General features: G+C 40.9%; 2 protein-coding genes across 3 annotated transcripts in view; one reads left to right on the forward strand and one right to left on the reverse strand.

Annotated features, from left to right (window-relative positions):
• Positions 1 to 1,006: 1,006 nt before the first annotated feature.
• On the reverse strand, positions 1,007 to 8,874 carry PTGS2 (prostaglandin-endoperoxide synthase 2). Its single transcript, XM_068690667.1, has 10 exons — positions 8,739 to 8,874; positions 8,018 to 8,134; positions 7,766 to 7,909; positions 7,143 to 7,286; positions 6,659 to 6,840; positions 5,881 to 5,964; positions 5,457 to 5,703; positions 4,183 to 4,469; positions 3,901 to 4,048; positions 1,007 to 3,747 (listed from the first exon to the last, which is right to left on the reverse strand). Exons 1-10 carry the CDS (start codon positions 8,788 to 8,790, stop codon positions 3,341 to 3,343), a joined length of 1,812 nt encoding a protein of 603 aa, XP_068546768.1. The 5' UTR covers positions 8,791 to 8,874; the 3' UTR covers positions 1,007 to 3,340.
• The window catches only part of PLA2G4A (phospholipase A2 group IVA), a 118,526-nt gene continuing 105,213 nt past the window's right edge, over positions 8,736 to 22,048 (forward strand). Inside the window, exon 1 of one of the 2 annotated variants that reach the window (XM_068690664.1) lies at positions 8,736 to 8,875. The gene's annotated coding sequence lies outside the window, so the exon portion shown is untranslated. Of the gene's footprint in view, positions 8,876 to 9,192; positions 9,404 to 22,048 lie in introns of those variants that run through there. The other variant, XM_068690663.1, reaches the window with a different exon arrangement.

Here is a 22,048-nt window from a genome sequence, read left to right on the forward strand (position 1 = left end):
GGGGTGTAATGGAGATGGTCAACAGTGGGATGATAGTTGGTGCCGGAGGTAGCATTTGGTCAGTGGCTGGGCAGAGGTGGTAGGAGTTAACTGAGGAAGTACAAGGTACTCAGTCTCCTTAGTTATCTCTTTCACAGCTTTCCCCTTTCCTTTCTGGAGATGAAAATGCAGGCGAGGGATTGGGTGGCACCTGGATATTCTTTGAAGGGTAGAAACACATTACACCAACTCATGCAAATTCCATCTCTGGGTTTTTATTAACGGAAACACTCCTTTTTGTCCCAGCCTCACAGCCCACTTTTTCACCTTGCATCATTCTTTGTCAAAGTTAGTCAAGATAGTCAAAGATAACTTTGCTAGGAAAAAAAAATAAATAAATAAAAAAAGATCAAATCTGGGCCCTTGTAGAGAGGGAAGACAAATGGTTGATACTGTCCATGAAGCGGCTGTCACAGTTGATTTAGCCTCATCTGTTTGCAGACACAAATTACTGTCTCACAACAGCAGCAAAGTACCATAGATGAAAACATGCCCAACTGCGAAGACCCTGTCTAATTGCTGCTAGTATTCTAAAGTAGTTTCCACTTTTAAGCTAAGCTTGAAGGGAAATATATATGAACTATTCTTGCTTTGAACATTTTAGTACTCAATAGCAGCACAGGGAGGTTGGTTACACCAGCATGGTGTTATGTGTCGCCAACAATGTACCATCCCTCCAAAATGCTCAGGCACTCAAGAGAGCATTGCTGGCATGCGGCACAGTGAGTTCTCCATGGATTTCATAATGAAGTCCCTTTTCAGTAGCGGCAGAAGAGAAAAATAACTACATTTGGATGATTTGAATTATAGGCACCTTGATTTGGGGATATAAGGGATAATTCTGGATTTAAAATTCAAAAGCTATCTTTGCCCATTTTTAGTATATCCCAAAGGTTACTCATTTAATCATGAATGGAAAATAAAATGAAAAAATTGTTTAATACAAAGTTGCAGTCACGGGAGCATATTGAGGTAATGTTTTCATTTTATTTATATAAGCAATTGCATTTTAAAAACATTTTTGTCCTACAAAAATAAAGTGAAATAATTCACAGAATTTTAAATAAATAATTTTGAACACATATTTATCATGTGCAACTTGAACCCAGCCAAACCCAGCAGGTTGGGTCACAGACAAGTGAAATGTGGCTTCAGAGAACAAAATGCACAGTGAACATGATTCCTTTCCAAAGCAGCTTATAGCAACTCAGCTGACATAAACTTTTTCTCCCAAATTCCTTTTTACCTACCCCAAAATAACTAAATTTGTCCAGACTTGTCCCTCTTTGACTTTAAGCCAAGCAGTTTTCTTTGTTAATGGTAGAAAGGTGCTCTGACACGCGTTCCAGAGATAATCTGAACGACAACTACATGTTTAACTGATGACCAAATAGTTTTGTCTTATTAGAATATACAGTCCTGACCACATTTTTGTACAAGGTTATTGAAGTTTCTCCTTTCTTTGTGCCTCAGATAGAGAAACAAAATGCCCTTCCTTCTCCTGAAGTGTTTAGACCAAAGACCATGTCAAATCAGTCACTGGTATTGATTGTTATAGGAGATCTGGAGTCAGCTAATTGCACTAATGGTTACAAATTTACTCTGCAGAAGGTAATCAGTGTTTTCAAACAAATCCATAGAAACAAAGAAGTCACAAGTCAAGCTATTCTACTACCATAGCCATTACAACACAAGCCTCTACAAATGTTTGAGAGATTCAGATGTAACATAAACTCAAGTCCTTTTCCACAAGTAGTCAAGGAATTTTGTGTGGGGGCACAGAATACCAGGTTGCTGCTCTACTCCAGTCTGAAGTGACATTCTTTTTACCTATAGTTCCCCAGCTGTTTTTATGGGAAGATCATCTTCTATATTTCCTCTCTAGAAATTAAAAAAAGATACCCTTATATGCAAAGGTTTAAGTGCTGGTACAAGATCCTGTGTAACTTTTTATGTGCCCATATGAGGCTAGAAATTTTAGTGCTGGATCAGGACACATGTTTAGGACATTTTGTGCTAACTAGCCAGTTTTTGTTAAGCTTAAGCCACTCATTTAAAATGCCTCTGTTTGTAATCTATAAATAAAATATTAGCATCCCCCCCAATCAAATAAATAGAGCTCTAATTCATTACTATGGATTGTGTATATAAAACCTAAGCTAACAAAGTCTTGTTGCCTTGAAGTTTTGCTCAATCAGTACTGCATATGTTTACATAGCTTCCCAGTTTTTATTATTCCTCAATAATCTCAGTTTGGGTACACAAACCTATACTATAGTCTTGTTCTTAACTAAAACTGTACTGTCCATTTGTCCTTAAAGTGACAGAATAAAATTTATGTTGTCAAGTAGACCAGAGAACTACAGCTATGAAAAAAACACACACCACCAAACTAACAACAACAAACAAAAAACTAACACTTTGGACTAAGTTTAAAACGTCCCTGAATTTGCAAAATAAAATGCATTGGCTGTTGCCAAGTAGCATTGTATTCCAGCCTGATAGTCATTTCTAAGCTCAGTACGATTGCTATCATCTTCTTACATAAATAACGTGATATATGCTTCAAAAATAAGAAGCATCTCAGACTAGTTCTATTTTCTTTAAATAATTAAATTAAAAAAAAAAAAAACAAAAAGCATTATAATGCCCTAATGCCCTAAGCAAGGACAATGCCCTAATGCCCTAAGCAAGGACAGATTTAAAAAAAAATAAATAATAATAATAAAAAACAACAACAAACACCCACAAATATGCAAGTTACTGTGCAAATTGCCTTATTTGCAATGAGGGAGAGGTAGTGTCATTGATAAATGTAACGCATTTTCTGACTTTACAACATTAAAAAAGTCTTATAAACATGTATTTGTTAGTTTTGGAGTGCTTATATGGAATTCAGAATCTTTTCTGGTGGTTTTCATTACGTCAAATTTTCTTCTATTTTTAGTTTGCTGACCTGTTTTCAAGCTTAAGCAACAAGTTGCTTTTGTAGTGTTCTGAGACCTACACAAGACAAAACCCAACACCTGTTGTCACATATTAAAACAAATACAAAACACAAAATAAAAATTGGAACCTTCATCCACTTTGGAATACGTAGTTCTGTTACAGAAGATTTTAAACAAGGGATTCACTGCTTTAGAGCTGAAACACAGAAAATCCCTTTTGTAAGTGGAAGCCTTACCCGAGTAAGGAATCTAGGGCAACCCCCAAAGTGAAGATGCAAAAGGTTTTTTTTTTTTTTTTAAACTTTAAGCTATAAATAAAATAATTTATATAAATAAATAAATAGATTAATACTTTATAACTCAGCAGATCGCTCTTTCAGTAGTAGTGTGGGGTTGATATCTTCCATTGCTGTGTTTGAGGTACTAACATTAATAGTTGCCTCCGTGGGTTCAGGATTTAAGACGTGGAAAGCAGTGAAAGGACAGCCTTTCACGTTGTTGCAGATGAGCTTCTGTAAGGAGGCAGTATTGATTATTTCAAATCCCACTTTTCCACCAAAGGTGCTGGGCTTCCAGTACTCTGGGGAACAGATAGCATTTCCCATCAGTCCTTTCAGAGAGAATGGTGCGCCGATTTCTACCATTGTTTCGCCAAAGATGGCACCTGGTCGTGGCTTTTCTACAAGGAGTCCTGGATACAGCTCCATAGCATCTATGTCTCCATAAAGCTCTTCCAGTTCAGCAGCCATTTCTTTTTCTCCTGTAATTATTGATGAATAAACACAGTAAGTGGAAAAATCCTGTTTTCATGGCAACACCATCCTGCTGAAGTTCAGAAACAGGATTGAAGGCTTCTGTTAGCTATTTTAAAGACAAGGGCACTTATTTATGAAGAAGGATTAAAAACTGTTACCTGTAAGTTCTTCAAATGATTTAAATGGTTTCAACATGAAGCGTTTCCTGTACTCATTCAAGGACTGGTATCTCATTTGTCTGCTTTGGTCAATTGAAGCCTTTGCTACTTTCTGTACTGCAGCAGGAACATTTTTTCCACCGGCAACCTATTCAGTAAAGATGAAAAGTAATAAGATCTCCAGATAAAAGTTATGAGGAAGTTATGCCTTCATATAGTTTTGGATAGATGTATTGCACCCCTGATGCAACCCCCAAATTGTTAACTTGAGAAAGTACCTACCCTGCCAGCACTTTGTTTGGAGAAAGATTTCACCATATGGGAAAGGCCATGTTCCAGCATTATAGAGTTGTTGTAGAGGAACTGCTGGAAAGTGTACTCCTGGTCATGTATTTGAAAAGTGTCAGGCAGAAGTGGGTGCCAGTGGTACAGAGTATTGAATTCAGCTGCAATTCGGTTCTGGTATTGGAATCGCTGGTTGAACAGAAGCTCAGGATCGAACTTGAGTTTGAAGTGGTAGCCACTCAAGTGTTGCACGTAATCTTCAATAACAATCTTGATTGTCTCTCCTGTTGGAGAAGGAAAAGGGACACAGTATTGGTACTAATTCCCTGAGGAACCCTATCTATGAGAGAACATACAATTTCTAAACTCTTCTGGAAAAAATACTATAGGGATCAGGATAGCAAACACTCCTCATCATTCCTTAATAGTACAGAGAGAGATCCATGTATTTTATGCGACTAAAAGTAGGGGGTAGAACAGTACTTAAGAGCCCAAGTTTTTGGCTGTGGCAGACAAACCTTTCTTTGCCTTATAGCTTCCTTCACTCTGGTCCCCTCAAGCTACACTTAAATGTATTTTCCACAGAATTTGCAGAAAAACATACATTAGTATCAACATGGTGCTTGGTTACTATCTAGGACAGAGGTAGGGGACAATAAAGAAAGCTAGTATCTGAAAGCAACCTCTCAGCTTCTGAGCTGCTTAAAACAATTTTCTTTTATTGGTTTACTGTTTCATCCACGATTTGGGCACAGTCTTTCCAAACATGGTACGTGTCAACATTAACAGATGAAATACCACTTAGCAGACAATTAGACAGGAGAAGTATGTGCAATAACATTTCATGTAGCTTCCTGAACTTTAGACTTAACCACAGCCCCTCTTAAAGCATATCTGAACTGACCCAACCCCAGAAGAGAAAAAAAAGAAAAAATTCTCTCAGAGCAACTGAGGTCATCTAGCCTCACAGGCCTCCTCTCTGAGAAACGAATCTTAGCTTCCCATCTTTTCACCGCTTTCAGTTCTGTTTCCCTTAAATACCGGAATTAATTATCACTTGACTCAATTTTCTTCAGTTTTGGTATTTAACATAGCAGGAGGCAGCTGTATTTTAATGTGTCAGGTCATGAAGGCTCAGATTTATGCCCTCATACAACAATTAAGTAACAGTTTTTCCTCTTACTAGATCTACTGCAGCTGCAGTACATCACAGGTGGAAGCATCAAGCTCAATGGAACATTTGAATTGCACGTAGTAGAAGTTACACTCACCTATCAATATGAGTCTAGTAGTTTGGAATAACTGCTCATCATCCCACTCTGGATGCTCCTGTTTCAGGATGTCACAGACCCGATTGTGTTCTCTCAGCCATATTGTAGCATACATCATTAAACCTGGGACCAAACCAAACACCTCCTGCCCGACAGAAAACTGCAAGTGTTCAGGAACATGAGGAGGGTAGATCATCTCTGCCTGAGTGTCCTTCACTGTGGGTGGATACATTTCCCCATCTATCATCTGCCAAAGAGGGCACACAGGAGGAAGGGAGAAAGAAGAGGAGAGTCATAAGCTATCATGCTTATGAGTTACGATGTATTGACTCTGTTAGCACTGACTTAAAGCAAGCAACACTGCAAGCAGAGCACTAATTTTAAGAAATGTCATCTAATTAAAAGGCGGGAAGATAAGACATACCTGGTATTTTAGCTTTCCATCCTTGAGAAGTCTCAGTTTAAGCTGTCTCTCCAAAGTCTCTCCATAAATGTGATTCAAGTCAACCTGTAAAATAAAAGCATTTGGAACATGAAGACAAGCTACGTTTTTTGCTATTTTAGGATAGGTCCTACTTCTGTGGATGCCAATACGATTTCATCCCTTTAATGTTTACCTTTTAATTATAATATTGTTACCTTATAAGTATCACACAATGATATTTAAGTTGAAGCCAAATTATTTCCTGGCAACTGGAGCAATCACTCTGTAAGTTTTTAAATTGGACTGGCAATTTAAGAGGACTCTGTTTAGAGTGTCAGCAGCTTTTTATTATGCAGCCAGCTCTTTATATACACAAACATTTTACAGCTTTCTGTTTTAGACATACACACAACATTCATATTGAAAAATTCTTTATCCAAAGGCTGTCTGCTTTGTAGATAAAGATCTTAAAATTCAAATTTGCTTTTGAAGTTCTTTTTAATTTTAATAGACCTAACATATTAAGCAAAAGCAGATTCTTGGGAAAAAAAAAGTCATAGCCCTCACTGTACAGAGCCTTTAAAGAGAATTATGTGACTATTCAGTCACCAGAGTTTTGCCTCCCCTCTTCCATAACTTCCTGATTTGTTGCAGGGCACGTTGAATGGTATATGTACTAGTCTTTGTGCATTTTGACTACCTGCAATGTATCATTCTAGCTGGTTAGTAGCTCCTAAGAGCTAAGTGCTGTGTTCAAGTTACAGAGCTATAGTCTTACCCCATGGCCAAGAGCTTTAGTGAAACCAGGTCCTTTCTTGTGGTCTGTCTTAAAGAACTGATGAGTGAAGTGTTGGGCAAAGAATGTGAACATCACATTCGTGCCTTGTGGGTCAGGAATAAATTTTTTCCGCAGCAAAAACTTCTCCACAATCAGCTTTGAATCTGGGAGTTCTTTCTTACCTACAAGGAAAAGAAAATCTCCTTATAGTAAAGTGAGATGTTCAAGACAGCTATGGTTACTACTTAATTTTGTTCCTAACAAAACAGACTTACTATTTTCAACTTATTAATGCAGGATTCAACAACAAACACCAGAATGGTTATCTTTAAGGTCATTACACAATATGCAATACATGGTTATCCTCAAAGTCAACTACACTGTTAAAAGGTTGTAGACAAGCTTGCCTGTTGGTGTTTTCTAAAACAAAAAGATAAATAGGAATTCCTAGAAATGAATGTTATGCATCTGTTTTATTCCTTACCTTTAACACCCATTGGTGTTGGACAGTCACGTCCTACCGGGGGAAGGCTTCTTGTGTAATAGGAAAGATTGGAATAAGTTTCCCAGTTTTTGTAATTATAGTCACTATTGTAAGTTGGTGGGCTGTCAATCAAATGTGATCTTGCTGGAAGAGAGAATAAAAATTATATGTATTTGTTTTTATTTTAAAACTATACCTTTCAGACTCAAGAAGTAAGTCACATGGCCAGATTGTTTCCATATATTTTGCCAGCAGTTGCATCAAATTCCACACATATAATCCCATTTCACTTCAGTAACTGATGGTTGCTGAATAACAGGAATAGGTTCTGAATTAGCAATTGGATCCAACTATTGAAATTTGCATCAAATGGTTCATGTTATGCTATATGCTAGCAAAATCCTAGATTTTATCAGTGATGAGAGCAAAATGCATTTCTGTCTGAAAGCACATTTCACATCAAGTGTGCAATGCACCGAAATCTTAAACTTTGTTTAGAGTGTTTTTACCTTAGTGCATTTTAGCTTGCTACTTCATGAATAAACTGATCAAGTAGAGTATTCTGGAGTCCTACAAGTAGCTCCTGCCAGTTAAGAGTATGAGAAGGGAGAACTTATACTTACACGTCAATACATATCTCATAATAGTATCTCGTAAGAAGGGGATGTTGTTGATGATGTTCCAGACTCCTTTGAAGTGGGTGAGAATGTAATGGACAGTATTTGGCGTAGGTTTCAATGTTAGTTTCAGCCACGTGAAGAATTCCGCTGTGAGCACAGATGGAAAGATTGTAAGTTAGCTATTAAGAATAACCTGCAATTCTGGAATTGAATTCTCAAAGTTCATTTCCATGAGAATGGATCCAAGATACTTACGTGTTGTACAATTTTCCCCATAATATCCTGTCCTTGTGCAGTCACATTCATACTGGTCAAATCCTGTTGTCATGCATACTCCTCTGTTCTGACACGGGTTTGAGCAGCAAGGATTGGCTAGAACAAAATTAAATACTCTGATTAAAATAGTGTCTTTTATACCTAGATCAGTGTTCTCACCACACCGAGTGAAGTTTTTAGATGTAGGTTGACAGTGCCCTGAAGTTTAGTGTTCACTGGGATGTCAACAGAATGAGTACGCACTCACACTATACTTTAGAGAGCTATGGGTAACAGCTAACGACAAAAACTAGGAACTTGATATTGTGGACTGTGAAAAGCTTCTCAGAGCATTTGTGCTACCTCACACAGGTCAGTGGAGGCCTGACATCCTTCCTACCATACTTCAGTATTCTAGAAACCACAAAAAGTACAAGATAAAAATAAAAATCTTTCTGGATTTCCACCTGGAAACCTACACCCCGTGAACCACCCCTAGGCTGCAAGTGCAGCGGAGCCCCATGGAAGCTCCTTACATGCCCAGGACAGCGGGGCCGTGATATGGGCCCTTGCCGGCCTCTCACGGCCGCCCCCGGCCCGGCCCCCGCTGCCTCGGAGCCCGTTGCGCGTCGCTTTCACCCGCGCCACCGCAGCGGCCTCCCCGGCTGCTGCCGGCCCGGCGGGGACGGGTCGGGTCGGGTCGCGTCGGGTCGGGTCTCACCTGCGTGGCCGGCAGCCAGTAGACCGAGGACCAGTGCGCAGGGTAGGATCATATCCCGGCGGGGCTCCGTGGTGCTGGTTCTGGTGCTGGTCGGGCTCTGCGGATGCTCAGCGCCGAGGACCCAGTGCTGCTCCCAGGTAAGCACCCGCCTATTTATCCCGGGCGCCGTGAGTCACCCCTCCTTCACTCCCCCGGGCCGCCGCAAAGTCACGAAATTGGGAATTTTTCGGCCCCGCCCCGCCGCCTGCTGCTGGGCCGACCCCTGACTGGGCCCGCTGCGGCGTGGCGCCGGGGGCCGGCTGGGGAGGGCCGGGACCGGCCGGGAGGAGCCGTCCTGCTGCCCGGCAAGGTCCATCCTGCTTCCCGACGGGAGCCTCCCCCTGCCCGGCAGGGGCTTCCTGCCTCCTGCCCGACGGGAGCCTGCTCCTGGCCGTCAGGGACCTCCCGCTGCCCGTCGGCCCCGCCGTGCTCCCCCGGCCTGCTGTCCCGAGGCCCCCAGCGCCCCCATTTCCAAGCCCGGTTTCCAAAACGCCTTCCGCAACTGGCCGGGCCCAGGCGTGTCGCGGTTAGTGAATAATCTGTGCACACAGTAATAGGCCATCCTGGATGTTCTGGAGAGGGGCACGAAAGTCCATAATTGCATGATTCTTCTGGTATAGCAAAAGGTGTGTATTTTGACTTTAATTTTAATTTCTGTGCTCACAGACACACAGACATGCGTGTGTATGTATATGGAGATAGCACACTGCTGGCCTTGGTCACACTCTTGGCTGCCAGCTGCATGTATGTGCATCTGCGGTAGCTGAGTGCAAGTCACGACTTCGTACAGGTTGTGCAAGGGCGGTTCAGCTTCTCAGGTGTGAGACGGGGATCTTCTGCTCCCGCATCAGGAGCCAGACTGACCAGCTGCAAAGCACGGGTAATGTTCAGGGTGTACAAAGGGGCAACTCCGTAGATCGAGCTTCTGGCTTTCTAAATTTTGTTTCCATTTTACACTGTTCCTATTGTGTCTTACAAGGCTTTGTAAGACTTTATTGAAAATGTCAGATGAGCAAGGTGTTACTTTTTAATAAGATGGGTAGGAAGCTGTAAATGCAGAAAGTATTTCTAAGGTGTAAAACCAGTAATGTTTAGGGGAAAACTGAATGAGCTGTGTGCTAGGGAATTCTCTCTGAAATGATAAAACATTACTGAGGGATCTGGAGAACCCTGTGGATAAGGATAACTTATTTTGGGTAAAGTTTTGATCTATTAGAAGTAAACGACGTGCAAATGGAGTAGAACTTCAGTTTCGGGAGAGGACGCTTGTCCTTGGCAAGGGGCATTTGTTGCAACGGCCAAACTGGTGAGTGCTTCTTCACCTTCCACCCTACTCCCTGCAGATGCAGGCTGGAGGGAGGAGGGCAGCCTGAGCTGCAAGGCATGGTGTTGATGCTTCTTGAGCAGGGCACGTGGTGAAGCATGGGCTGTCTGCTGGGGAAGGTCATTTGTGCAGCTGGTGGCTGTGGTGCAATTGGAAGGATCCTTCAGCTCCTCTCACGCATTGAAGCAAGATGATGGAAAATCAGGGGGATAGGATATTGCTGTTTTTCCGAAGGCTGCCCTTCACCCTCACGTATTGTTTTAGGATTGCCTGTAATCAAGGTTATGTGCTGGAATGGGATTTATCCTTAGAAATAGGTTATTTTGCTGTGTCAAGACTCACCACCAGGTGGAGATTTTATGCCCCAACTAACAAATTCTCTATTTTTTTTTTTTAACATGCAAACTCTCATTGAAAAAAAAAACCACCACCATTATTTTTACTTTAACGATAGTTGTTTTAAACATCCTCTGCTCCAGGTGAAAGCAAGCACTGAAACGTACTATCTTCCTCAACCTCAACATTTTCTTCCTCAACATTTTTACTTCAGCTGAAGCATCTGGAGGCTGTGATACCCTTGTTTCTGTTTCCATTCCAGGTTGCATATGAAAGGTTGAGAAATGTATATAGAATATGTATTGAATTCATGCCTCTTAGCTGAGGTCAGTTTATTGGTTCTTATAGGCCAGGTCTCAGAAAAACACTGGAAGAGACACAGCCATCCATAGTAACCTCAGTAATGCCACCAGAAGGGTGGCAAAGGAGAAAATGTACCCCTGCCTTGGTGCTGTTCCATTTTTTCCCTGGCTCCTGAAAATCTAGAGCAAGTTCCATTGATCTGGGAAGAGTTATTTTCCTGGTGTGGTGTTTCTGTGTTAGGGAGATGGAGGCTTGGCAGAGCGGGAGAATTTGCTCATTGCATGTCTTCCTTGCAAGTTTTCAAAGCATCAATCCCTCCCCCCCCGCCCCAGTTATTTTCTTTCATTTTATCTGTAGCTAGGGTTCAGCAGGAAAAATTAGGAAAGGCTTCATTTCTCGTTGGGGATATTTGCACCCATTAAGTGAATTTCAGCTTTGCCATTCTGAGATGTTTCTTAACAACTACCCATGGAAATTACATCATAATTGTATACATAGTGGAGTATAGGATAATGTAGATTTTTGCCCCATATTGGTAGGTAGAACCCCACCTGGCCTATTTTTGACAGCTCTATTTAAAGAAGAAGGTGTCTGAATGCAGTAGGATTCACTGAATATTACTGCCCCCTTCTGCTGGATGTTTGTTTCCTATTGAATGACATGATAAATGATGACCCACAGCTAGTTCTTGTTCTTCCTGCCATTTAGATGGTACCTTATTTTAAGAGTAAGCTCTAGCAAGTCAATCATTTACTACCTAAGCCACATACAGTGCTGTTTTGTAACCAAACTTCATGAGGTGAAGCTGTCATTTGAAAATTAAGTAAAAGGCTGAAAAAAAAAGTAGCTTCACTATAAAAACAGAAATGCATAATTTGAATTTTTGTTCTTCCAAAATTTCAAACTGTAGCTATTCAAAATGGCTACAAATACAAATACCTGCACTAGCAGATTATATTGTGCTGTCAAAAGAGATGTTAGAAGATGACTTTGTCATAAGATGCATGGGAATGCCATGGCCCTGTGGGCTTCCATGACAAGGAACTAATGCACAGCTGTGTGTGTCACAGAAATTAACTCAACCAATTTGCTGGAAAAAAAAAATAGAAGTAGTAAACATTGGGTGTTTTTAATATTGCCATGTTACGATCATAAATCACCTCCCTAAATTGGATTAGGAATCAAATAATAAGAATAGTTTTTTTAACGCCTTTTTGCTTTTCTGTTTTCTATCTGCACTCTCATTCCATATGGTATAAGAACTTAGACTTTTTAAGGAGGGGGCAATAGTTTATTCTTATTTTGCATTGTATTTGGTGAAAATAATAAAAAGCAATCTGCCTCCGAGTTACAGACGTATTAACATTGTAGTGAGTGAAATGATTTTTGTGCATATTCTAGAGAATCCCCAGGAAAACTGCTTTTTACAGGCAAAACACACACTCCCATTTCATTGATTGGAACGCCATCAAGTGGAGGTGAACTAGAGCATGAGTAGCTGTCTAGATGCCAGGATGATTTTGACTTATGCCATTTTCACCTGTGTGGTGGGTTTGGTGGATTTTCTGGTCACTTCCCAGATGTGATAGGTAGCAGAAAGGCTCTGTCCAGTTGGGAATGTTCTGGAGAGAGAGCATTAAACTCCAAAGACTGTGCATGTTCCCTAGTGAGGTGCTGATAAAGTGAGCTGGTCATTTCCAGTTCAATGAACATGCAGCATTTTTATAAAAGAATAAGTAGACAGTTAAGTAAAGCTATGTTTCTGTTCATAATTACAAAGATCCATGTCAGAACATTAACAGCTTTATGTTCATCAGGAGTTCAAAGTGTAACTTAATGTATCTGCTGCTCCAAATGAAACAGTGTTTGTGACACATGTGCAGAAACATGTATCAAATATTTATAGGCATTTGGCAACCTGTAATGAAACAAAATGTATTTTTTTCCTAACCCTTTTTTGCCATTACAGGTTTCTAATAAAGTAGGAAAGCAGGCCAAACAATAGGTCATGTAGATCCATGCATTACATGGTAAGAACATAGCAAAAAACAAAGATTTGTTGTATCAGCTGGTTCCAAGGAGTAAGCCGTATTAAAGTCAGAGGGGCTGTTTGCACTTAAGCCAGCAGCAAATTTATCCTCAAGAGTTTTTAATATGTTTCAAATGTTTTCCCTTCCCTTGTGATTGTGGGAATCTCATCGTCATGTTTAATAGCACAGTAATTTCCTGGCAAGCGGGCCAATTTTATTTCTTCAGTCTGTACTTTTCTGTTCTTTTATTGCAAAACGTGCCCAATCTGAAGCTCGCTATCACCAACAGTCTGACTGTGTTGTAGCCGAAGCAAAGACACACTCTGGAGATGGTGGGTACAAAGATGCGATAACAAATCTGATGTTCTGAAAATGTTCTTGACACAAGAAGGAAGTCTATGTCTTTAAGATTCTTTTGCTGCCCTCTGCTAATCAGGAACATGTTCACAGAAATCTTTGGTTATGTATTTGCTTGAAATTGTCATGTAATCATCTGTGGGTTTGCCTGGCCAGCGCTGCCAGTTCTCTGTCTCATCTTCTGAGTTCTGGAGTGCTCTGGTCATTTGGGTCACAGTTTCATTGGGACTCTGCTGGAAAACAAAAATAGGCTCTGCTGGAAAACAAAAATACTCAGTTACCTGGATTTAAAACAAGGGAGGTTTATTTATTTTTCCAGGAAAATCATGGTAAAAACACACTTGATTTGTGGAGCTTTTAGACTAGAAATTTTGCTGTTGTCATCTGGTACTCCAAAACAATTTGTGACAGTGAAAATGATGCATGAATGGAAGGTATGTGAGGTCTGGGATCTGGGTGGCTGTGCTCCAAAGCAAAATACCATGGACAGTGATTGGGAAGAGAGGCTTGGGAAAGTGGGAATATGCCTTAAATCCAAATCAGTTATTTTCTTCTGGAATTATCCAAAAAAATGTGGTAGAAATGGTGGGTAGGTGGCACAAAAAGCTACTGCAGATTTAGGCAAGATCTGAGCAAGTTTGGGCCCTAATTTTTTTTTTTTGTTTTGTCTTCATGGAAGCTTACCTCTGCATTTCAGCTATCAAAGAGGAAACATAAATCCACTGCTTGTGTTTTATTTGGAAGCCAAGAGGAGTTTGAGGGGATGCTTTCCAATACGGGAAAGTTGCAGTTTCTTTTGGCAACATCTTCTCATATAACTCTTCCCTTGCTTTTTTATCAATTGTTCTTGTTTTAATCCTCTGATATTCTGGACAGAATAGTTAGTTTTACTTAGTAAAACTTAGTAAAACTAAGGTGAAATGACTTAATGTCAAATTTAATGAGTGAGATGAGGTGTGGAACAAGACACCTGTGCTCTTCAGCTTCATCGTGCTGCATCCTGGCCATTTTTTTTCCCAGTGCTGTCTGTTTGCTCTGTAATTTATTTGCCATTTATCCGTAGTATAACACCTCTATAGAGTGTCTGCACACTTCTTGGTGCTTGTTAAATAGCAATTTGTCCCAAAACTAGACAGAAAATAAACAAGAATTGCTCATTAATAACTGCTAAAAATTGAATCTCAGCCAAACCACCCAAAGCAAGGGTGAGCTCTCTACTTTGGGAGGTTACTAGACATTGAATTCATGTCGCTTTAAATGAAAGTCAATCCACAAAGCTTCAGCAAAAATGGCTTCCAGAATCACATGTTTTGTTTTTGAGCTGAAATGTATTAGACAATATTGCTCTTTTCCTCATTTGCAAACTCGGTAGTCACAAATTCAGTCCTGCTTGACTAGTTCCTGAAAAACAAGCTCTAAATGACTTAAACTCAGCTTGAAGCACTCTCAGATGAACTTTTTCCAGGGAGTGTAGGTGAATGGCATACGGAACAGAATATTTTTATCCTATGGGATAGTTTGAGTTTGTAGCAGAAGTTGACCGTGGATATTTCACCCTCACTATTTGTCCTATTTTCTTTAGGTGGCAAAACTTTGAATTTCTTTTATGGTTGAATTTAAAGGAAAAGGCTATAAACATAAGTCATCAGTTTCTGGCAGCCACAATACATCAGATCTATGGATATTTTTAAAAATCCAAATAACTTTTCAGAAGCCTTGTTTGGATACAGTTGACTGTGGGATTTTCTTCCTAATTGAACTGCATCTATTAAACAGACAGTATTTTTCATTGTTCCTTGAATGAAGGAAAACAAGTTATCCTTATTGACAATCAGCTACCAAAGCACTGAACTTCTCTGCTATTGTGATTTGGTTCTCTGGTGTTTTGTTGTTTTTTTTAGCAGTCTCCATTTTTTGTCGATGTAGCCTCAATATGTTTTGTATTTCCTGTGTAGACATTTGATCACAGCTGCAACAAATACGTCATGAGATTTTGTAACTCTCTTACATAAAGAAGCATCAGCTGACATTTTGTCTGCTTTTTGTCATCTCACAAGAAGGCTGTAACTCATATTAGGGTAATTGCTTGTGTTATGCCATTTATAATAAGCATTTTAGATCAAAACAATCAGAAGGTTATCTTTCCATGGAAAATCCATCCATAAAGAGTAGATTTGCAAATACTACCTTCCTTATTGCAGATGCTGAAATTTGCTTTTAGCTACTTCCTGCTTAATTTTTAGTAAATCCTTTCATTCAGTCTCACGCTCTTTTGTTGTCCAACTGAAAGCAGCTATGTTGTCACACAGTGAATACCATATTTTGTAATTTTCCACCACTTTCCAGCACACTGACATTAAACTGGATAAAGGAAGCCATAGTAGGCTTTATGGAGTAGAAAATCATGTCAGCATAATGCTTTTATACATAAAACCTCTTTAGGTAATAAAGTTTTTTTAGGTTTATTCACAAATGCCTTTTCTCATTCACTTTTGAGAAAGTAAACATTATTTCTGCAAAGACACTTTTTTTTTTTTTTTTTTTTTCCCTACCAGAGCATTTAGCAGATCTGTTTATAGCAGTGCGTAAACTCCTGTTCTGTCTAGTTACTATTATTCTGCGGGGTTTTGTAAGGTTTCCATACACTTAATGGCTCCATAAGGTGAGCTGCCTTGAGTCACTAAAGGAAGCCCACAGATCTTGTAGATACAATGTTCTCAGGTGTGTTCATCAAATGCTTACATATAAGAGCTAAACACAGAATATGATACAAATGCTCTTTTTATTGTGTCGCTGAAAGCTGTGCGTATTAGATCTGGGAATTTTCCATCATTTACCAATGGGAAAAAAAGGGGAATAAAGCAGCACTTCAGCATAAGCTATGTAAAATGAACCCTGGCAGGTTTTCTTGATTAGAAGATTGAATCTAACTCAACGTAAAACATTTATCCACATATGTAGCTATATATGCTACACACTCCATATAACTATATGTAACTATAGATCATCTGTAATTCGCAGACTAATATGGCCAGTCTCTCAAAACCCCAAATTTGCAGTGCCTTAGTGCAGCTCATGTACCTCTGTGGGGCGCACGTGCCCGAGGCTGCCAGGCTGCCTCACTCACAGGCTGGGGGCTACACAGAGTGCTGCACTTCTGTGGGCACCACGAGCCTGTGCAGATGGATGGGCTCATTAACCCCGCTGCTTCATTGTGAAGCTCTGTGCTTATTGGAAACACTGGGATGGTTTTTACAGTATTAAAGGCTGAAGTGTAATTTCTCACCGCAGCTTGCCTTTCTGTTAGCCACAGAGCAGTTTTCATCGTGGTCTGATATATCATAGAATCACAGAACCATTAGGATTGGAAAAGACCTTCAAGATCATCTGGTCCAACCACCATGCTGCTACCAATATCACTCACTAAGCCATGTCCCTAAGCACCACGTCCAACCTTTCCTTGAACACCCCCAGGGACAGTGACTCCACCACCTCCCTGGGCAACCAATCCCAGTGCCTGACTGCTCTTTCTGAGAAGAAATGTCTCCTCATTGCCAACCTAAACCTCCCCTGGTGCAACTTGAGGCCATTCCCTGTATGCCTATCACTAGTTATCTGTGAGAAGAGGCCACGCCCAGCTCCCCACACCTTCCTTTCAGGTAGTTGCAGAGAGCAATAATGTCTCCCCTGAGCCTCCTCTTCTCCAGGCTGAACACCTCAGTTCCCTCAGCTGCTCATCACAGGACTTGTGCTCCAGGCCCCTCACCAGCTTTGTAGCCCTCTGTGTGAAGCTCACAAGTGAACAGCTGTTTTGACAACTTACACGTACAGTGCAGTAAGGCAGACTTCTCGTTAGGGTTCTTGCATTTTTAATACAGGATGGGACTTTGGTGACCAGCACAAGATGGATACACCTACAGCCTGTCTAACAGCCTTCTGCGGAGATTTACTACATTGCAACTTTGTGGAAGTGTAAGCTATCCTCAGCTTGTTCTCCACTTTTCAAACACCACTTTGCAAATATTGCAGATGCTTGCCTTGACACCGCTGTACTTACTGTGACCTGCAAATTAATTTTAATGTAACTCCAGTGGGGGATGCAGTATGCTCTGAGAGCCTTGCTAAGTAAGCACACGCTATGCTGTGAGGAGGCAGCTCAGCTCTGCAAGCTCTTGTCAGCCTTCACTCAGTGCCCACACAGGAAGGAGCCATCAGGGTGTACATCTCATTAAGGACTGGATGTGGATTAAGCTGCTGATGTTAAGATGTTGCGTTGATTAAAACTGACTGTAGCTCCTCACAATGGAGTGGCTGGACGAGTCACTTGGTGTCAGCCAAAAAAATGTTCCATGACACAGACCTTGTGGCAGCGTGCTGTGATGGGTAGCATCACAAATTAGAGTAGTAGCTCGCAGCGGGCAGGTTCCTGGAGCAAGCTGTGCTCCAGGCAGGGTGCCCAGTGCCAGCTCCCCAGGCTCCCAAGTCTCCCTTCTGGTTACCTCCACCTCCAGACTTAAATCAGTTGTGTTTTCCAATATCCTTGCCACCTTGCCTCCCTCTGACATGTTCTTAGGGTTGAAAAAAGGAAAGAGAAATTAAGAAAGTAAAGGTCTGTGAAATAATTCAGAGACCAGAGAAAACTGTTCCCTGTGATCCTTTTCCTTAAAAGGCCTTTGGAAACTCCAGCTGGGTGGGTAGCTTGCTGTAATTATTCGTACTTACCAGTGGGAACTGAAGGCATTCAGGAGAACATCGCAAGTTGAACTACTCAGGTCAGAACAAGAATTATAACGCAGGGCTATTCTGCCAGCAAAATGTAGAGCTTGGGAGAGAAAATCTGGAGAAACTACTGCTTTTTTCAAAGTGAAATTAGATGATCGTGAAGGAGACATCACATCATGTCATGTCTTGCCAGACATATGACTCTAAGCAAAGGCAAATAATTTAGAAATTGTTCAAATGCTTTTATGCTTTTTAAGACAGCCAATTATGTAATGGCACCAACAACTGCCTGGCTCAGTAGGCTCAAAAGCAAGCCTTTGAGGGAAATAACGCCACAGTGATATTCATCAGGAAATAAAAACTCGCTGTTTACTCTCTGAAGGTTTTTAATTTCTTTTCCCTAGAATCTTCAATTAAGCAAAACGTGTAACAATCAAAAGTATATAAAAATAGAAAATAATTAAGGAGATGTAAACACTACAGTGGCTGTACTAGATGAGACCCATAGTCTATCTAGTCTAGTATCTGCAAGGGAAAATATCTGACATTGTTGGAATTGTATTATAAGTTTCAGCCTGTATAATGAGAAAGGAACGTCATCCACTTATAATTTCTATTTATGTTTGTTAGTGAACCAGAACACAGCAAATTCCACGGCTGAAATGCACCTTTTGCCTGTAGGACAGCACCTTTACAAAGAGCAAAAGATGAAGGTCTATCTCCTGAAAGGATATTTTCTCAGAAAAGAGTATGTGCTCATTTGATTCGGATAGAGTCAGCTTCCAGATGCTGAACTGACAGCATACAGTTTAAAGGATTAGCTCAGGTCTAGCTGAAAATGTCATTACTGTCAGTAAGAGGAATGCATATGATCCTGTGATCAGTTCTGATTATTGCACTCCACACATTATATCCTATATCATGAATTTTTAATGGCATTTCTTTGTGGACCTGAAGCAACTGTTAATTTGGTGTAATGTCGATGTGACTCTGTTCCCCTATTTTTCTATTTATCCAGTGGCTGTCACTAAAATATTTTTGGATTTATTTCTCTTCCCAAGCCTCAAGGAAGAGAAGGTAAATCACATAAAGCCAGCTGAAAGCTTTTCAGATTGTCTTCTTCAGTTGTTTTCACCAGCTGTGGAAATGCTGTGCTGGTACCACTCTGTGTCTTGCTGTGGGACAGGTGCTATCACTTATTGCTTCTCCTTATAGATAGTTAATTAAGCAAATGAGGGCTTTACAACATGTTATGGCAATGTGTGTTATTTTGGGTCTCTGCTTTGCATGGCATTTTTCCTGGGACTGTTTTGGAGAGAGTTGCCAGAGACCTCGGGCCAGGCAGCGTTGGCTTAAGGCCAGATTTGGGAGGAGCAGCTGAGCGCTGCCTTGGTGCCACCAGAGAGCTGCTTCCTGGGGCTGCCACCAGCTCCCTGAAGTGGCTGGCTCTGACGTCTGCCTTGTGGTGCAGGCTCTGGGTCAGCGGGTAGTGCCAGGGCAGCAGCTGACTGCCTGTGAGGCTTTCTTCTTCACCTGTAGCTCCTTGGAGTCGGCAGAGGAAATGTGTTTTGCAACAGACTGCAATTAGAGTTTTAGCTCTTGCTAGGAGAAGAATGCCTGGCACCCTGCGTTGTGTGTCTTTCCTCTTGACTTAATTTTTGCAGGGAAGGGCTGTAGCTCCCATGCAAATAGCTTGCCGTTGCCCTTGCTAACCACCAAGCACCTCCCGATGGGCTCCTCCACCCTCTCTTCTGCACTTGGTGAACTCGGGCGATTCTGGGTTAGGCCCGTGGGCACCACAGGGAGCATTAAATAGAAGCATGGATTTGGTGAGCGAGACCTTGTGAACTTCCTCCTGGTGAACTCATTTGAGACAGCGCTCCTGTCTGTACCAATTATTACACAGTTTCACACAAAGTGGTTCTTAGGTGCTGTAACTTACCTCCTGGGGATTTGAAATGCTTATAGACTTTCCAGAGGGAACGAAAGTGGAGAAATATTTATGTGTAGAACAATTTCTCACTTCACTTGGACAGCAAGAGTGATCACCCTCTTTCCCAAGGCTCCTTGTCCTCTGCTCTTTAACACTGATGAATGTAAATGACATATTGGCAGTACTGTGAGAAGTCAAATATTGTCACTCTATGAGCAATACAGAATTGGGAAAAAATCCCCTTCAAGTGCTAAGCACTTTGCACAGCAAGAGTTTCTAAGTAATCTGGTAACATCCTTTTTCTCCTGCACTGTGTATACCATGCTGTGGTATCAGCTGATGGTTACCGACTCCCAAACAAGTCCGTGCAGCTGCATGGGGATTTACGTGGGAATGCTCTGGATACTCTGCCAGCACTGTCCTGGGATGGAATATTTCAGCATTTGCCAGTTACCTGGAAGTCCTTCTCAACACTAGCCAGCATGAGATTCATGTGAAATAAAGAACTTATGCCCAACATTGACATTTGGACAGTTGAACTGCTGGGCCAACAGGGAGTGAAGGTCCTGCCCCTATGCAGAGCTCTGTCTCCAGATTGAGGCTGAAGGGCTTATGCTGCAACTGGCTTGTCAGCTTGTCCCCTTTACCTGAGGAACCAGTTCCTCTGTAAAAGCTGTGCCTTTGGGCTTGCAGTCATCAAAAATAATGTTGATTGAAATAGAGGTGTTTCATTTTATACCCTAAACACATTTGGATTTCATTCAGGTGAAATCTCTCAAAGTCTGCCCTTTGTGGGCTGTTCTGATGCCAGTTGAATTAGGAGGTTAATTTTAGTCTTCCTTTTGCTAAGCTATTCCTTGTTGCTCAGAAGCTTTACAAAAATACTAATGATTTGTTAACTACTGTGGATTAAAAACAGCCTCTTTCACTAGGCATAGCCATGCCCTTATCTTAAGGTGAATCTTCTTCTCTGACCCTGACCTTCCCATTTCATATAGCCACTTTTTAACCATCTTTTTAACTACCAGCACCTGGGATCGATCAGTTGTGATAAGGAGGTGCTCGGTCCTGGGCTCTGATGCCCGAGGTCAGGCATTCCTAAACAGGAGGAACAGGAGCATTGGGACAGGTACAGAATAAGTCTTTAAATATATTGATCCCCATTATATCCGTATTCATATCCAGGTCTGAAAGGCAACCTTCAAGCTTGCCACAAACAATGTGTTCCACATTTGCATTTTTTATTTTTTTTTAAATGCATCACAATGGTCTTTCCTGAGTATATGCTAAGGGCTTCCTTTTGGCAGGAGCTGATCTTTGTAGTCTGACCTGGCAGACAGATATGCCCCTCTGCTCATTCAACACATCTGTTGTAGATTAGAATTATGCCCCCTGGAGAGGTTTTTATGAGTATGGCTTATGTTTTTTTTAAGTTGTTTGAATCAATGATGGAAGACAATGGGCTATTACAGAAATATGAAAAGCAGAAGCTGGACAGACAGTTTTGGAAGAAAACTTGTTGTTTTATGTCCTAAAGCACATACAGAGTAGGAGAACTATCATGGCATGGTCACATCACTCAGCTTCTCAGATACAACATGAACTGTGGCTGCAGTGCCTCCCAGATGCTTGCATCGATTTCCATAAGGACCCCCAGAAAACATTTCATTATGTCTTGCAGTGTAGGGAGGATTTGAAACTCCTCTTAGGCTGACAAAACTCATGGAATAAGAATGTGTTTGATGTTAATTTGTGCCCAATTCAATTGATGGATTTCATTGGCCAAGGGCTGATTTATTTGCTGAATTAAAAGTGTAAAATAACTGAAATATCTAAAATAATTGCTAAAATAACACTCTGTCCCTGCTAATTTGGGAACATGAGGCATCATTTTGTTGACTTCTATACAAAACCAAAATATCCTTTTCTTCTACTTTTTGCTCTAATCTTTTTCCAGTGAGAAGAGAAACTGAAAATGCCTGTTTTGAGAGTTAGTGTGCGTGCCGGGTGCAGTGGGCAAAGGCAAAACCTCTAAAAAAAAAAGCCCACAGAATTTTGCTAACCACAAAAATAAAAGATAATAACTAACAAGGTAAACAACACTAAACAGCAATAAATGTTCTGTTCAGTTACCGAACAAAGTATCGTTATGCAAATTAGGTTGTGAATTTGACTGGATGTGCAAATCACACAGGGAATGCATCCCAAAGTAATCCACACAAATTTTGCAGTAATGATAACCACCTTTCTTGTTTTCTGAATTCAC

The sequence above is a fragment of the Anas acuta genome, chromosome 8 (assembly GCF_963932015.1).
Source record: "Anas acuta chromosome 8, bAnaAcu1.1, whole genome shotgun sequence".
In the NCBI taxonomy this organism is placed as follows: Eukaryota; Metazoa; Chordata; class Aves; order Anseriformes; family Anatidae; genus Anas; species Anas acuta.

Excerpts from the sequence above, each read along its gene's own strand:
- PTGS2 (XM_068690667.1), bottom strand. The coding sequence starts at position 8,790 with ATGATCCTACCCTGCGCACTGGTCCTCGGTCTACTGGCTGCCGGCCAC. Across the intron at positions 6,841-7,142 it reads AACACCAATGGGTGTTAAAG|GTAAGAAAGAACTCCCAGAT; the intron begins GTAAGGAATAAA and ends TTTTCCTTGTAG. Across the intron at positions 5,704-5,880 it reads ATGGAAAGCTAAAATACCAG|ATGATAGATGGGGAAATGTA; the intron begins GTATGTCTTATC and ends CCTCTTTGGCAG.